The 17,201-nt window shown below is 42.7% G+C and overlaps 1 protein-coding gene across 1 annotated transcript; it reads right to left on the bottom strand.

The window, feature by feature from the left end:
• Positions 1-15,719, bottom strand: LOC123771260 (uncharacterized). The gene is made up of 7 exons (XM_045763718.2): positions 15,570-15,719; positions 8,681-8,743; positions 5,335-5,397; positions 5,058-5,161; positions 3,401-3,527; positions 3,078-3,166; positions 1-766 (listed from the first exon to the last, which is right to left on the bottom strand). Exons 1-7 carry the CDS (start codon positions 15,594-15,596, stop codon positions 691-693), a joined length of 549 nt encoding a protein of 182 aa, XP_045619674.2. The 5' UTR covers positions 15,597-15,719; the 3' UTR covers positions 1-690.
• Between the last annotated feature and the right edge of the window lie 1,482 nt (positions 15,720-17,201).

The following is a 17,201-nucleotide window of genomic DNA, read 5'->3' as shown; positions in this document are numbered from 1 at the left end:
GCAAATTAACCAATTTATTTCTGTTAATGTCTCATTTTACATTCATTGTAAACATTTCAATAACTATTAATTGTGAGTTTAATGAATCGTGAAAATATTATTATTGGAAAACATAGGGGTGGTTTGAGAAAAAAGCACATAGAAACTGTATTGGAGGGGACCTAAACATCCCCTCTAATGCGTTGTGTGTGCTTTCCTCCGAGGCTAAGGGTCCCCTTTTTAAATAAATAAATAAATAAATATGTTTATACAGGTAAGGTACATACATACATACAAGTGATGTTACATTAATGGATTGATATATAGATAGAGCTAGTACATACAATGCCTAAAGCCACTATTACGCAATGCGTTTCGGGCAAGTTTTCTTATATATGTTGTATATTTCATCTAAAGTTCTATGTTAAATAAATTAATTTCAACACGAATGCTTCCATGGCCAACTGTTACAAGTGCCTCATGATCCCGCAAGATATGTTATAATTCATGTATGTAGTTTTGTTCGTTTTCCGGGCAGGGAGCCTCGTCGGGCAGGGAGCCTCGTCGGGCAGGGAGCCTCGTCGGGCAGGGAGCCTCGTCGGGCAGGGAGCCTCGTCGGGCAGGGAGCCTCGTCGGGCAGGGAGCCTCGTCGGGCAGGGAGCCTCGTCGGGCAGGGAGCCTTGTTTGGCAGGGAGCGTAGTTCAGTAGTTATCACTGGTCTGTCATCTTTCTAAACATGCCACCAATTATGTTGAAGAGAAGACCGAAGACCCTTTTCTCCGAGTCTCTGAAAAATTGATTTTGTATAATAAATAATAGAAGAAAATGGTCGTACGGGTTCAACTAGGTACTTAGGTATTTTCCCAGAAAGCCTTTCATCGTCTTCCCTTAGCTTATACTTGATTATTAGTATCTCTAGAAGTTTCAAAACTCTATAACAAATGTCCAAGAAATATGTAAATATTAAAATCTCCAGAATTGTGCTTGTAATTATAAACTACATTAGTGCTACATGAAGTTACTTCAGTTTGAAGTACACTTCAGTTTGCCAGAAGAGGCGGAAATGTTAGTTTCATAATGAGGAAAGCTGTTATTTTTTATTTTTATAATGAAGAGAGTTGCACGAGGATTGTTAGAATAAATTACAGGACGAATCCAGGTATTTTTCACTGCAAGGTTTACGGTTCCTGTTAGTTATATCTTGCATTGCCTGTTGGTGTTTGTTGTTTTAGAGTCAGCTACGCAGAACAAAAAGTTCCAAGCAGCACGGGCTATGGTGAGCCCGTCGTACTTACCTGGCACCGGAGATATGCCTTACCGTCGTATTGCCTTTTCATCCTTCTTAAATGTTTGAGTAAATGTATTTTATAATACACTACAATACACCCTTGAATTTGATTGATTGACCAATAAAGATTCATGGCACGGGCATGAATAACCCGTAAGTGGGGGCTCTTTGGAGCCATTACCAGAAACAATACCTGATACAAGACCCCATCCATCTGTAGGTGGATGGGGTCTTCATGGTGGATTTCAGCCTCGGAGGGCTGGCCGTACCAGTTATGGAGCTGGTGGGTTTGTGTAGACCTCTAGGCCTTCCATTTTTTTCTTTGGTTGAGTTGTGCAGTCGTTGGAGTTTGGTGAGGTGGCCTTCATGAGGAGTTCTTGTACCGAGTAGGTGTCGTATTTGGTCTGCATCGGTGGAGCTCCTACTAAGATTTCTTCGTCTGAGGAGTCCGTACCATCCGTAGTTGGTGGTTTTGTCTTTGGTCTCACAGCCTGAGGTAGGCTCAGGTGTCGTTGATTAGTGGTAGAAGCTATTTCAGGAGCGTTGGTGGTACTGTAGACAGCACGTCTGTGAGTGCGTCTGCTGAGATGGTGATGGTAGGAGTGTTGGGAGCCGGAGAGGGAAATGCCTCTGTGCCGCCCGGGTCTTGGGAGGTTCTAGAGTCTGTGTTGAGATCGACCTCGTGGTCGTCGTGGTGGTAGTCTCCAGAGTGGTAGTGGAGGCAGTGAGACTTGCGTCCGGGGCGATGATGAGGTGAAGGCTAGGTACAGCGCGTTTAGTTCCTTGACGACTCGTTGATTGTCTAGTCCGGCAAGCCTCTCCGCTAGTCAAATAAGATCAGGGATAATGCCAGCATGTGATACAAGGAACTCTGAGGGGTGCTGGTTGGTCCTTAGGTCCCCAGTGTGGAGGCCGGGTGATGTGTTGGGAGGAGCCACTATTTGGTAGGACTGGTAAGGTCGTATTATGCATCTGGCTTATAGCAGAAAGGAATCGTTCCTTCACTTGGAAGAGTGGAATCTTGATGCTGAAGCAGTAGAGACCATGTGTGGCAGCCTGGTTAGCCGCGGCTAAGGTGGTGAAGGAGATCTTCATGGTGGGGCGCTTGTCGCCGTTGGTATCGGTGCTGCAGAGTATAACATCAGAGTATAACCCCAGGTTCGGGTTTTCGTCCTCGATGTTGGTAATGATACCCTTGTGTTCTCGGTCCGCGATCCAGCGGGTGGTCCCGCTGATAATGACTGTTCGCTCTGCGGTGTACTAACGTGGGGAGAGAGGTAAGAGATCACACACTTGGCGAAGAGTGCGATCGCATTTTTGGAGTTTTTCGAGATCCTCCACACACGAGAAATAAAGCACAATATTCTCCACTTCTTGACCAAGGTCAATAGGTGTAATGCCGGCGCCTTCTTTTAGGATCTTCAAGACGTTGCTTTGGATGAAACCATGGCCGTCCAAGGGGGCGAGTTCTGACTTTAAGCGTTTGTGGCTCATTGTCGTTGTTAAAACCCCCTCAACGGGTCTTAGTGACGATGGATGTCTTGTAAAGTTCCTCAGGCTTGCTGGAGTGGACCGGGTGCTTGTGGTGAAGACGGCACTCATATGTGCATCACAACACTTGCATCTCAACCTCTAGTGTCATCTGGTCCCTTGGGATCTTCCCTTGGGATCCCTTGGGATCTTCCCTTGGGATCCCTTGGGATCTTCCCTTGGGGCTGACCATTCCCAGTGAGGTGGTGACTTAGCTTCCTACTACGACTTTTGTTAATAAAGGTTATAAGTTAAACTTCGCGAGGAAAAAGATACTTACTTGGCCTCACGGATGGTGACGTCGGAACAGAAGACGCGGTCAACTATGGTGCAGTCCTCATCCCCACATTCCTTCATCACCAAGTGCCACTGTAGCACCCACATCATAACACAATACAGTACACGCACATAAGCCTCATATTATGCCTTCATGTTAATCATTTCATGTTTATATACATTTAAATTATAATATTCTAGGATAAATTATATACTAGATGTATACTAGTATATATAATTATATTCTAGGATTATGAGAGATAATAATATGAATATCACACAAGCAGGTCGGTCTGCGGACCTGAGGGAGCCTCCCCCACACCTCACCTGGAGTGTACACAGCTCACACGTCGTGTCGTCAGGGAGGACTATGGGAATCTCGTACTTATCAGCGCGCGTCACCGTCGACAGGTTGAAGGTTGCGCCGGAGCCGTCAGCCAGTTGTAGGGGCAGCCTGTTGAGAAGGCGCTGGCATGATTGTTATATCCGGGCGGTGGTGTTGTGCATGGTGTTGTATATTGCTGTCTGGTGGGGTGTTGTCTAAGGTGTGTTGTGGTTCCTTATACGGTGTTGCACATGTGACGTCATATTTGATCTCTGATTCTACTTTCAGTATTTCCTTTCATTAAAAAATAACATATACATCTCTTGACTAGCTTACGGACTAGTTTATGACACATATATATAGGAAATGTATGAATGAGAACTTAAGGCGTATTCCTTTAACTGAATATTTCCGAGTATACAATGAAATCAACGTAAATATATGCACCAACCTCTTGAACCTTTACTCCAGGGTCCCACTGAAACTTGTTGGCACCACCGGCAAGAACACATCCTGGCCCACACCCGGTCCACTCTGGACCACATCCCAGGTCCACTCTGGACCACATCCCCGGTCCACTCTGGACCACATTCACCGCTTGCAACCACTGGTCTAACTTATAGAAGCACTTCCCATCACTTCTAACAATGTTTCTCAACACATTATGATACATCTTTAAGTGACCTGCGTCATATTCTTGAAACTGTTCATTGATTCAAGCAGCTCGAATGCTTGACCCTGAAAAGCTGTTGGTCTGTGGTGTCCTGAGTTATAAGTCACTCTTGCTTTGAATTTTTTGTCCCGTCAGGTCTTCAGTAGATGTCATAACTTTGTAAGCGATTTGGATTAGTTTCATACAGACCAGTATATTATAAGAATAGTTCATTGTGTTGTTTCAGTGTATATGCGTTGTGTTTATTATAGTCTTTGACTAAAGTGTGGTCGTTGGTCAAGTTCAAGTATTTTGAGACCATAGAATACATCTCAATAGGACAGAGTAGCTCAGATTATTTCTATCCTTGTTGTTGTTAGTCAATGACATATTGTGGCGCCTTAATTACCCTACAGTGGTAGAAGGGCCCATCACCAAACCACACCTTCACACTTAAGGTTGATCTTACCGGATAAACGCTCGTCTTAGCCTGTAACGTCACACCACACTGCTTACACTTGTTTTATTTATTTATATATAGAAGAGTTCTTACATTCTTGTACAGCCACTAGCAGGCATAGCATTTTGGGCAGGTCCTTAATCCTAATTTTCCCCGGACTACGACCCGCCAAATCGTTTAACAACCAGGTACCCATTCACTGCTGGGTGAACAGAGGCAACAGTTAATGATTGGCGCCCAATCATTCTTCTCCGGCCAGGATACGAACGCAGGTCAAAGCGCCGGGTGAGTGTTTTACCACTGCGCCACGGTAACAATATCCAGGAGTTCAGTAAAAGTTGGCTACGTTGAAATGGCGTTGTTTTTCGATATTGTGTCAAGTGGGCACCGGGACACTTGACAGCTACACCCCGCACTCAGTGCCCCTAGTGTAGCACTGTGCTATGGGACAATTGACACCCTGAGAGAGAGGCAGGGAAAGAGATACTCACAGTACCACCTGCCTCACAGTACCTCCTGTTACTCAACAGTCACCCACAGGACTTACCTCTCCAGACACTCTTCCTCCTGCGAGTTGACCTCCTCCGGGCACAGGTAGAACTCGAACACTCCCTCCACACCACTGGGGATCGAAGCCAGGGCCATCAGCAGCTGTAAGACAAGAGTTATGGTGCATGGAGTGTGTATAACACCTCCGCCTGCTTCATTGATAAAGATTAAGTCACCCAAGAGGTGGCACGGGCATGAATAGCCCGTAATCCACCTGTTTAGCTAAGTGTCTCTTATACAGTGTCAACATCGCGAGCATTATCATGTACACTCACCCCGCCTGAAGGATACTCGTTGTGCTTGTCTGAGGGCCTCGCTTGCCAGCTCACGGGGCTGCCCTGGAAACAATGTTCATCTTCAGTTAGTTTTCTAAACATAGAAGAGTTGAGTAGATAATATTCCGTCAACAAAATAAATTTGCTTTACACAAGAGTTAAAAGATTTATAAATATCATTATATATTAATAGGCTAAAACAATAGAATCCAACTAAGATATATATAAAATTGTCTATACAGTATACCTAGGTCATTAAAGTATTTGTGTGTACGTCTGATACCATACTACTTGTGTAAAGGAGGAAATGTATATGTTTATCTCTCAGAATGTTCGGTAATATGTTTATTGCTTGTGATGTGTGTCTATGTATGTATTAACACGATGTACTGAACGGGGTGAGAATAGCTTGAGCTACCTCATCCCTTTGTGTGGATTTTACCTCAATAAACTTATTTCAATTTCAATTTCGTCCTCCCTCCGCCCCCCTTCCCACTCCACCCCACTTGGGGTGGATGGTAGAGCGACGGTCTTGCTTCACGCATGTCGGCGTTCAATCCCCGACCGCAGGAACGATTGGGCACCGTTCCTTCCATTCCCTTTTATCTCAAATCCTTATCCTCATCATTTCCAAGTGCTATACTGTACAGTTGTAGCGGCTTAGTGCTTTATCCTGCCAATGAAATCTAATCATTACCCCTCCTCTCTTAATTTTATGTAGAGGTCACATATGCTGGTCTGTTTAATAGTGTGTGACGTGTATGTGTGTGTGATATTTATTTATTTATTTATTTATTTATTTATTTATTTATTTATAAGAAGGTACAATGGGTTGGTGAGATTATATATTTTTTTGTTTACATTCTTGCAAAGCCTCTAACGCGCATAGCGTTTCGCGCAGGTCCTTAATCTAACAGATCAGGTAAGATGAAAAGGTAGTGTGGCAAAATTTTATATCAATATATAATTACAATGTAAAGTGACAGGGGGGGGGGGTGTGATGTGTGACATATGTATGTGTGTATGATGTGTGACTTATGTATATGTGTGTGATGTATGACATATGTATGTGTGTGTGTGTGTTGGAAATAACCAACAGTTATTAATAATTAATATCAACGGTATAGGTTAAGTAATAATTGTAATTAAGAAGCAATAAGATGCTTATCTTAACATACTAAGAAGGTTAGGTGAGGTCGGTGTTTTCTATGAAGCTTTTCAAGGTAAACTAAAATATTCACAATCAATTAGTATGTCACATATGCACTTACTAAATAAGCCAATATTGACTATAAGCAAGTGCGAGAACGGGTTGCCAACCACCGCCCACAGGATGGGTATGGGGTGCATAATAAATGAACTAAACTAACTGTTATCACGTAGCCACAGTTAACATTTAGGCTAGTTGTTGTTAGGACGAATGCAAAATAACAAAATCTCGTACGTTTTCTCTCTAGCAATTTTCTATAACTTAGGAGATTATATTCTTTATTTCTGTAGAAGAACCTGACAAGTGGTGGATATGTGGATATGCATATCCAAGTGCTGGATATCCAAGTGTGCATATCAATGCATATCCATATAAATGCATATCCAAGTGTGGATATGCATATCCAATATGTGGATATGCATATCCAAGTGCTGGATATCCAAGTGTGCATATCAATGCATATCCATATAAATGCATATCCAAGTGTGGATATGCATATCCAATATGTGGATATGCATATCCAAGTGCTGGATATGCTGGACAAGTGTTCGTTATGCCCGAAACGCTTTGCGTAATAGTGGCTTTAGGCATTGTATGTACTAGCTATACCTATAAGTTAAACAATCCTTGTAAATATTTATTGTATGTATGTACCTTACCTAAATAAAATTGTATTGTATTGTATTGTATTGTGTATATACATCAATTAATTTTCTTGCGGAAGAATGTCTTATTCTAGGATGTACTTCTTGTTACTTAAGCAGTAGTAGATTTCTACACTGTAATTGCCTTCCAGCTGGGGCCAGATTCACGAAATCAGTTACGCAAGCACTTACGAACGTGTACATCTTTCCTCAATCTTTGACGGCTTTGGTTACATTTATTAAACAGTTTACAAGCATGAAAACTTGCCAATCAACTGTTGTTATTGTTATAAACAGCCTCTTGGTGCTTCGGAGCTCATTAACTGTTTAATAATTGTAAACAAAGCCGCCAAAGATTGAGAAAAGATGGACAGGTTCGTAAGTGTTTGGGTAAGTGCTCTCCCGAGTCCACGTCAACCGAGGTGTTAGGCTTCCCCGTGCAATAGGCTACAGGCTATTAATGTTAGGCTACACGTGCAACAATTTACCCGATGCAATAAAGAAAGAAATTGAATTACAACACGTCGTCGGTGGAGCGTAGATTACACCTCTCTAGATTTACAACTAAGCTGTTAATGTTTATTTGTAGAAATAACCATGTATTAATGATCTCACAAGGAGATCAATATTACTAACCATTGCCATAGTAATATTAGTCTATATTACAGTAGTATATTGAGGTGCATTTATCTCTAATTATTATGATATAATCCATTTTATTTACATTCATATTATGATTACTCTGGCGAAGAACCAGCGCCAGAATAATGCTAGGGATGTACTCATCTTGTAGCATGTAACCCCCCAATTTGAGTGAGTGAATTTGACTCATAATACAGTCCCTTTAATATTCAATGTAATATAAGTTTAAACATCAACAGGACACTAGTTCATGGAGTAAAATATTTAACCACTTGCTCTACCCTATAGGGAGCCGGTCGGCCGAGTGGACAGCACACTGGACTTGTGATCCTGTGGTCCTGGGTTCGATCCCAGGCGCCGGCGAGAAACATTGGGCAGAGTTTCTTTCACCCTATGCCCCCTGTTACCTAGCAGTAAAATAAGTACCTGGGTGTTAGTCAGCTGTCACGGGCTGCTTCCTGGCTTCCTGGGGGTGGAGGCCTGGTCGAGGACCGGGCCGCGGGGACACTTAAGCCCCGAAATCATCTCAAGATAACCCTTGTTTACCACTTTTTCTCAAAAAGTGGAGGTCCTGCGTAGCTATCGAAAGAGTATCAATTTATATGATTTACATGAGTCAAGTTTTCCCACAGTGTGTGTGATGTGTGACATGTATGTGTGGACGATGACTCACAATAACGTAGCTGAAGTATTTTTATATTTTTTATAACTTTTTATAACGAATACAATCTACTTGAGAATGGTCCATGACGGACCGAAATGTCGTCGTCCCTTCACCTTCTAGTGTGTGATCTGGTCAACATATGTGTGTGTGTATGAAGAAAAATATCATAATTAGACTTTATCTTACCAAACTGCGACAAGGACGAGGAATTGGGTCAATGAGAGTCTGGCCTACACAGCCACAGGTCACCTGAGGGAAAAATATGTCCATATTTATATATAATATTTCTAAATACGTTGAAATAAATCAGTTAGGAAATATTACTAATCATATAACCTTAAAGCATTTTTCGAATATTTTAATAAAATGTTATTATGTATTATAGTAAATATATCAACTTTTTTGTGTGTGCTGTAAGTGTTTTCTCACAAGGCAGGAAAGTGCTTAGGGACGAATAAGTGTTCTTGTCTTCCAGAGAGAGGTGAGGATGTTTCCTGTCTTCCAGAGAGAGGTGAGGATGTTTTCCTGTCTTCCAGAGAGAGGTGAGGATGTTTCCTGTCTTCCAGAGAGAGGTGAGGATGTTTCCTGTCTTCCAGAGAGAGGTGAGGATGTTTTCCTGTCTTCCAGAGAGAGGTGAGGATGTTTCCTGTCTTCCAGAGAGAGGTGAGGATGTTTCCTGTCTTCCAGAGAGAGGTGAGGATGTTTTCCTGTCTTCCAGAGAGAGGTGAGGATGTTTCCTGTCTTCCAGAGAGAGGTGAGGATGTTTCTTGTCTTCCAGAGAGAGGTGAGGATGTTTCCTGTCTTCCAGAGAGAGGTGAGGATGTTTCCTGTCTTCCAGAGAGAGGTGAGGATGTTTTCCTGTCTTCCAGAGAGAGGTGAGGATGTTTCCTGTCTTCCAGAGAGAGGTGAGGATGTTTCTTGTCTTCCAGAGAGAGGTGAGGATGTTCCCTGTCTTCCAGAGAGAGGTGAGGATGTTTTCCTGTCTTCCAGAGAGAGGTGAGGATGTTTTCCTGTCTTCCAGAGAGAGGTGAGGATGTTTCCTGTCTTCCAGAGAGAGGTGAGGATGTTTCCTGTCTTCCAGAGAGAGGTGAGGATGTTTCCTGTCTTCCAGAGAGAGGTGAGGATGTTTCCTGTCTTCCAGAGAGAGGTGAGGATGTTTCCTGTCTTCCAGAGAGAGGTGAGGATGTTTCCTGTCTTCCAGAGAGAGGTGAGGATGTTTCTTGTCTTCCAGAGAGAGGTGAGGATGTTTCTTGTCTTCCAGAGAGAGGTGAGGATGTTTCCTGTCTTCCAGAGAGAGGTGAGGATGTTTCCTGTCTTCCAGAGAGAGGTGAGGATGTTTCCTGTCTTCCAGAGAGAGGTGAGGATGTTTCCTGTCTTCCAGAGAGAGGTGAGGATGTTTCCTGTCTTCCAGAGAGAGGTGAGGATGTTTCTTGTCTTCCAGAGAGAGGTGAGGATGTTTCCTGTCTTCCAGAGAGAGGTGAGGATGTTTCTTGTCTTCCAGAGAGAGGTGAGGATGTTTCCTGTCTTCCAGAGAGAGGTGAGGATGTTTCCTGTCTTCCAGAGAGAGGTGAGGATGTTTCCTGTCTTCCAGAGAGAGGTGAGGATGTTTCCTGTCTTCCAGAGAGAGGTGAGGATGTTTCCTGTCTTCCAGAGAGAGGTGAGGATGTTTCCTGTCTTCCAGAGAGAGGTGAGGATGTTTCTTGTCTTCCAGAGAGAGGTGAGGATGTTTCTTGTCTTCCAGAGAGAGGTGAGGATGTTTCCTGTCTTCCAGAGAGAGGTGAGGATGTTTCTTGTCTTCCAGAGAGAGGTGAGGATGTTTCTTGTCTTCCAGAGAGAGGTGAGGATGTTTCCTGTCTTCCAGAGAGAGGTGAGGATGTTTCCTGTCTTCCAGAGAGAGGTGAGGATGTTTCCTGTCTTCCAGAGAGAGGTGAGGATGTTTCCTGTCTTCCAGAGAGAGGTGAGGATGTTTCCTGTCTTCCAGAGAGAGGTGAGGATGTTTCCTGTCTTCCAGAGAGAGGTGAGGATGTTTCCTGTCTTCCAGAGAGAGGTGAGGATGTTTCCTGTCTTCCAGAGAGAGGTGAGGATGTTTCCTGTCTTCCAGAGAGAGGTGAGGATGTTTCCTGTCTTCCAGAGAGAGGTGAGGATGTTTCCTGTCTTCCAGAGAGAGGTGAGGATGTTTCCTGTCTTCCAGAGAGAGGTGAGGATGTTTCCTGTCTTCCAGAGAGAGGTGAGGATGTTTCCTGTCTTCCAGAGAGAGGTGAGGATGTTTCCTGTCTTCCAGAGAGAGGTGAGGATGTTTCCTGTCTTCCAGAGAGAGGTGAGGATGTTTCCTGTCTTCCAGAGAGAGGTGAGGATGTTTCCTGTCTTCCAGAGAGAGGTGAGGATGTTTCCTGTCTTCCAGAGAGAGGTGAGGATGTTTCCTGTCTTCCAGAGAGAGGTGAGGATGTTTCTTGTCTTCCAGAGAGAGGTGAGGATGCATCTTGTTTTCCAGAGAGAGGTGAGGATGCATCTTGTCTTCCAGAGAGAGGTGAGGATGCATCTTGTCTTCCAGAGAGAAAGGAGATCAACCTGAATTTTCTCTAGCACCACCATCTGTTTAGCGGCCCATGACGAGGACAGGAAGCCAGCGGCTTGTCAAAGGTCCCCCCCCCCCTTCGCGTTTTTGCTAAGAATTTTTGTTTCTAATTGGATTTTGAACTGCCGTAACGTCTTGGTATCACCGTCTTGGGCGGGTAGGTGGTTGCATAGAATTATAACCCTCCGGATGAAAAGGCATCTCCTTTTGTTGTACATTGTTAAGGTTGAAGCTGTTGCGCCTTGTTTGTGTTACATCTGACCTTTTAATCTGACCTACATCTGGTCAGGGTTGACATCTGACCTTGCCAGAAACGCTATGCGTACTAGTGGCTTTAGGTATTGTGTGTACTATCTCTATCTATAAATCCAATATTATGTATGTAACTCAATGTATGTACCTTTATATGAATTAGCAGTCTCCGTGGTGTAGTGGTAAGACACTCGCCTGGCGTTCCGCGAGCGCTATGTCATGGGTTCATATCCTGGCCGGGGAGGATTTACTGGGCGCAATTCCTTAACTGTAGCCTTTGTTTAACGCAACAGTAAAATGTGTACTTGGATGAAAAAACGATTCTTCGCGGCGGGGATCGTATTCCAGGGACCATAGGATTAAGGATTTGCCCGAAACGCTACGCGTACTAGTGGCTGTACAAGAATGTAACAACTCTTGTATATATCTCAAAAAAAAAAAAAAAAAAAAAAATCTAAATATTAAGAAGTTATCTAGATTAACTCTACGGGATCTGTCCTGTCAAGTCTGGCTTGCTGGTAATGTTAGTCCTGTGGCCCTTAGTAACCTTTCCTGGTATGAAAGTCGACTCGGTTCCGGGATGTTTGTTGTCGCTCAATATTTTACTTTCTCCGAGGCAGAAAGTTGAAGAAAAGGTCTCCAATCTTGGCTACAATGGTGCGGACGGGGCGCACCAGTGACTTGTACAGTTGAATAGCCACATTTTCCCTTGAAAAGGGTCCCCACATTTATCCAGTCAGGTCGATCGTTTCCTTCTAGAACGACCCTTAGTTTTCTTAGATTTAACCAGTTTGGTGCATTCTGGTACTTTACCACTCAAGGGGGCCTCGTAGCCTGGTGGATAGCGCGCAGGATTCGTAATTCTGTGGCGCGGGTTCGATTCCCGCACGAGGCAGAAGCAAATGGGCAAAGTTTCTTTCACCCTGAATGCCCCTGTTACCTAGCAGTAAATAGGTACCTGGGTGTTAGTCAGCTGTCACGGGCTGCTTCCTGGGGGTGGAGGCCTGGTCGAGGACCGGGCCGCGGGGACACTAAAAAGCCCCGAAATCATCTCAAGATAACCTCAAGATAACCTCATTCCATGTGGTTGTAATTTCCTTTCCAGTCTTCCATGTGGTGCCTTATCAAAAGCTTTTGGTAAGTCCATGTGTACTACATCTACCAGAAGGTCTCTGTCTGAATAGCTGGTTTTCGTTTCCAAAAATGTGAGCAGGTTTGTAAGGCAGGATCTATTTTTAACAAATCCATGTTGAGTTGATATTACTAGAGTCCTCACTGTGAGATGGCGAGTGATTTCCTCAGTTAAGATTCTCTCTCTGACTATGCAGATATGTGAGGCCAAGCTGATCGGTCGGTAGCTTTCTGGTGACTTCCTTCCTGCCTTTTTAGAAAAGGGTTGGGGGGACATTTGCATATTTCCAACCTGGGAAAATCAGAGATTTTCTGATCATCTGCCAGTTCCTTTATAACTTTAGATTGAAGTCCATCCACACTCAGAGGTTTTGAATGAATGAAGAAATTCAGGATCCAAGTATGTCGGATACTTAAAAACAATAAGTTTAGTGTAGATTATTCCCACTTCAGGAGTAACCATAACAATGTTGCCCCAACCCAACATTCTTAAATCCGTCAGTCGTTAGATATTCCACAACCTCTTCTGTCCCAAACATTATGTAGGGCCGGTGAACACCCGCCTTAAATAATTTTTTTTTTTTTTTTTTTTTTTGAGATATATACAAGAGTTGTTACATTCTTGTACAGCCACTAGTACGCGTAGCGTTTCGGGCAAGTCCTTAATCCTATGGTCCCTGGAATACGATCCCCTGCCGCGAAGAATCGTTTTTTCATCCAAGTACACATTTTACTGTTGCGTTAAACAGAGGCTACAGTTAAGGAATTGCGCCCAGTAAATCCTCCCCGGCCAGGATACGAACCCATGACATAGCGCTCGCGGAACGCCAGGCGAGTGTCTTACCACTACACCACGGAGACTGCTAAATGGTTCATATCCACCAAATTCCTTGGCCAATTGAACGGTCCACTCTGAGGCTTCTGATGAACAGTTAGTTGACATGTGGAGGGAAATAACAGCCACTTCCTTCCATAATCTGTGCCTCTTGCCGTGTGGTCGTGTTGTATCCTTCCGGTAAGATTTTCCTGCTGAGTTTGTATAGAACTTTGTAACCCAGGTCCCGTCTGTCGTCGATCACTACATTGGTCGTTCATCACTGTCAGTATCACTTAACTCTCTGCACAGTTTTCCGTTTTTGTCTCTATTGCTACCTGAAAAGGCTTGGAATAGTCTTGTCCGTCACCTGTGAACTGGATCACAAGTTCACAACTCTCTAGAGGGCTCCAAGCCGCACCCTCCCTCCACCACGGCTGGGAGAGAACTGGATCGCTGTTATTGAATTTGGACAAACCGGGAAACGATTTTCTACTTATGTTGCAGAGACAAATTAAACTAACCTAACTTTCCTAGACCTAATACACGCTAGCTGAGGCCTAATATAGTACATAGGAATGATATACTTGGCCTAGGAATATTTAAGGTTGTTTTTTAGCTTCATTTTTCTATAGGACTATAAAGTGAATAGTACAAAATTCTATTACCTAATTGTTTAGTACGTCAATATTTGTACTATGGTACACATAGTTACAAAAAGATACTATCTAAACAGATGGGTTGCTAATACCTTGTTATGTATAAATAAATAAATAATAAAACAAAATATGGTATCACACCACCACCTTCACGTTCTGTCCTTCCTGAAAGGTATCCTGGAAGATGGAACTCTCTTGTAATATGTAATATTCACCCTCAACAAGCCGCCGGCTTCCTGTCCTCAGCGAGGCCACTAGTGTTAGTGACTCTCGGGTAATTCAAGTAGATATCTTCTCTTCCCCATGTCTCGTGGAGAACAATGATGTCTTCCCCATGTCTCGTGGAGAACAATGATGTCTTCCCCATGTCTCGTGGAGAACAATGATGTCTTCCCCATGTCTCGTGGAGAACAATGATGTCTTCCCCATGTCTCGTGGAGAACAATGATGTCTTCCCCATGTCTCGTGGAGAACAATGATGTCTTCCCCATGTCTCGTGGAGAACAATGATGTCTTCCCCATGTCTCGTGGAGAACAATGATGTCTTCCCCATGTCTCGTGGAGAACAATGATGTCTTCCCCATGTCTCGTGGAGAACAATGATGTCTTCCCCATGTCTCGTGGAGAACAATGATGTCTTCCCCATGTCTCGTGGAGAACAATGATGTCGAAATATTCGGTCTGTGGTGAATACCCCAACCCGTTCTCGCACTTTCTTATAGTCAGTATTGACTTATTAAATAAGTGCATATGTGACATACTAATTTATTGTGAATATTTTAGTTTACCTTGAAAAGCTTCATAGAAAACACCGACCTTACCTAACCTTCTTAGTATGTTAAGTAAAGCATCTTATTGCTTCATAATTACAATTATTACTTAACCTATACCTATAATTGGTTAAGTAATAATTGTAATTAAGAAGCAATAAGATGCTTATCTTAGCATACTTAGAAGGTTAGGTAAGGTCGGTGTTTTCTATGAAGCTTTTCAAGGTAAACTAAAATATTCACAATAAATTAGTATGTCACATATGCACTTATTTAATAAGTCAATACTGACTATAAGAAAGTGCGAGAACGGGTTCCTGATTCCCCACAGTACGTCAGATGTATTTTATTAGGCTTCTGGCATTAGCGTAGAAGCAATTCATATTCCCGACATTGTTCTCAGGGTGTCGAGGAATTGCTCTTGTGTTCTGCAAATTATTAAAATTATCCATCGTCCATCTGCGTTTGTGTCTGCTTGTCGTCGTAGATGTATAGGCTTGGTATCTGCCTTACTGGGTAAGGATTTGAATTTGAACTCTGCCCGAAAAACTTTGCGTAATAGTGGCTTTAGGCATTGTATGTACTAGCTCTATCTATAAATCCATCAACTTTTGTATCATACTTTGCATGTATGTACCTTACCTAAATAAAAATTTATTTATTTATTATTATTATTTGAAGGACTTCGTCCTCTTCTCCTCGTACTGTCTTGTTCACCTGTCATCTACTCGTCTTAAATTTCGACATTTTGTTTAGTTCTGTTTTTATTAAGTCGTTTAGCTTTGTCGTGTATGTTTTGCCGTTTCACTGTGAGGTTTGGGGACATAATTTATAACCTATAAGTTGTAACGTATAACTTACGAACTTTTCTTACCACGGAGAGGAGAAAGAGAGCAATCATCTTGAGGCCGTAACGTCCTTCCTGGAGCCCTTGTTGACTACTGCCTCAAAGGTCTGGAGTCCGCACATTTCATACTCCAAGTAAAGGCAGATCATTGATTAATGCATCAAACGTGTTGAGCCGTGATTGGTGAATATTCTGAGGCTGTGATTGGCGCACATTCTACTGCTGTGATAGGTGGAGTTTGTATTCTGTGCTGCTGTGATTGGTGGATATTCTGCAGCTGTGTGACAGTGCTGGCGGGATATTCAGAGAGAGTTTCCTTGTATGATATCTGCCTCAGGAAGTGATAAGAAGGCACCTTATGATATTAATTTTGATACAGTACTTATATCGGAGAAATGCTGACAGATCTATTGAAAATTATATATAAATATATATATTAATAATTCTAACACGAATTTTCTCAAAATTTCTTATGTTTCTTTTTACTGTCGATGGTAATTGAAAAATCAATTCTCCAAAATTAATTTTTATTTCCAGTCTGACGCGACGCTTAAACGCATTTCGTAATAACTTATTACATTTTCAAAGTTAGTTAGTTAGTTTAGTTCATTTATTATGCACCCCATACCCATCTTGTGAGCGGTAGTGGAAAGGGTTACAGAGGCACATAATGGGCTCAGGGACTGAACCCCACAATTCATTTAGCTAAGCAAGTTACAATCTTGATGAGCTAGTTACAAAATTCAATATAAGTCGTCACATCAACAATGGGTTCGAGATCGACCTCAAGTACAGGTTCTAAATTAAGCAACTGACATATGTGGAGAGCTAGCGTCAAAATTGATATGTTTGTCCTGCACACCGCCCCCCATCCAGTGGGCAGCGGTGGATAGGTTACAATCACTTAGTTACTACCTACAGTTAGCAAACTGGGGATATTTGGCTAAAATATCTGGTAACAGATCATTTTGAATGAAATATTTACACATCGCTGGAACATTGGTTATAGAATTGTCTCTAAATTCACGTATCTTTTCGCACTCCATCACATAGTGACGGAGGGTGTGCGAATAATTTTGTTGACACAGTTTACATTTGGTCAGGTCTACCTCGGCAGATAATGAGAATTCCCAGAGATACATGTAACCGAGTCTAAGCCGAGCAGTAGTAACATCTAGAAGCCTGATGATTTTATTGGATGATCCATAGATGTGTGGCTCCTCTTGCATGATAGTATGATGATAGATGGAATTACTGGTGTCAATTTCACTTTGCCTCAGATCTACAAGATCTTGTTGAAGTTCTCGGTGTACTGCTGCTCTCAGATTGCTCATTGACAATCCAAGGTTACACTCAACGGCTCCTTTAAAGGCAGATTCTTTGGCTAACTTATCAGCTCTATCATGCATTCGGAGGCCAACATGAGATGGAGACCATATGAAATGGACTCAGTTACCATCCTTAATAATTTTGTTGTATTTGTGTCTAGCTTCGGACACGAACATGTTGCAGTTATGTCTTAAAGAGTTGAGAGCATTTAAGGATGATAAGGAGTCACTTACAATTAATGTATCAAGTTTGGAGACTTGTACACATTTCAGTGCAAGGATCAAGCCAAATAGTTCGGTCTGAAGGGTAGAGGCCCAATTGTTTATACGG

Source organism: Procambarus clarkii, chromosome 54, assembly GCF_040958095.1.
Source record: "Procambarus clarkii isolate CNS0578487 chromosome 54, FALCON_Pclarkii_2.0, whole genome shotgun sequence".
Lineage (NCBI taxonomy): Eukaryota > Metazoa > Arthropoda > Malacostraca > Decapoda > Cambaridae > Procambarus > Procambarus clarkii.
Note: the sequence above shows the minus strand (reverse complement) of the source record. Positions and strands in the feature narration are given on the sequence as shown.

Excerpts from the sequence above, each read along its gene's own strand:
- LOC123771260 (XM_045763718.2), bottom strand. The coding sequence starts at position 15,596 with ATGATTGCTCTCTTTCTCCTCTCCGTG. Across the intron at positions 5,162-5,334 it reads ACGAGTATCCTTCAGGCGGG|CTGCTGATGGCCCTGGCTTC; the intron begins GTGAGTGTACAT and ends CTTGTCTTACAG. Across the intron at positions 3,528-5,057 it reads GAGGAAGAGTGTCTGGAGAG|GCTGCCCCTACAACTGGCTG; the intron begins GTAAGTCCTGTG and ends CCTTCTCAACAG.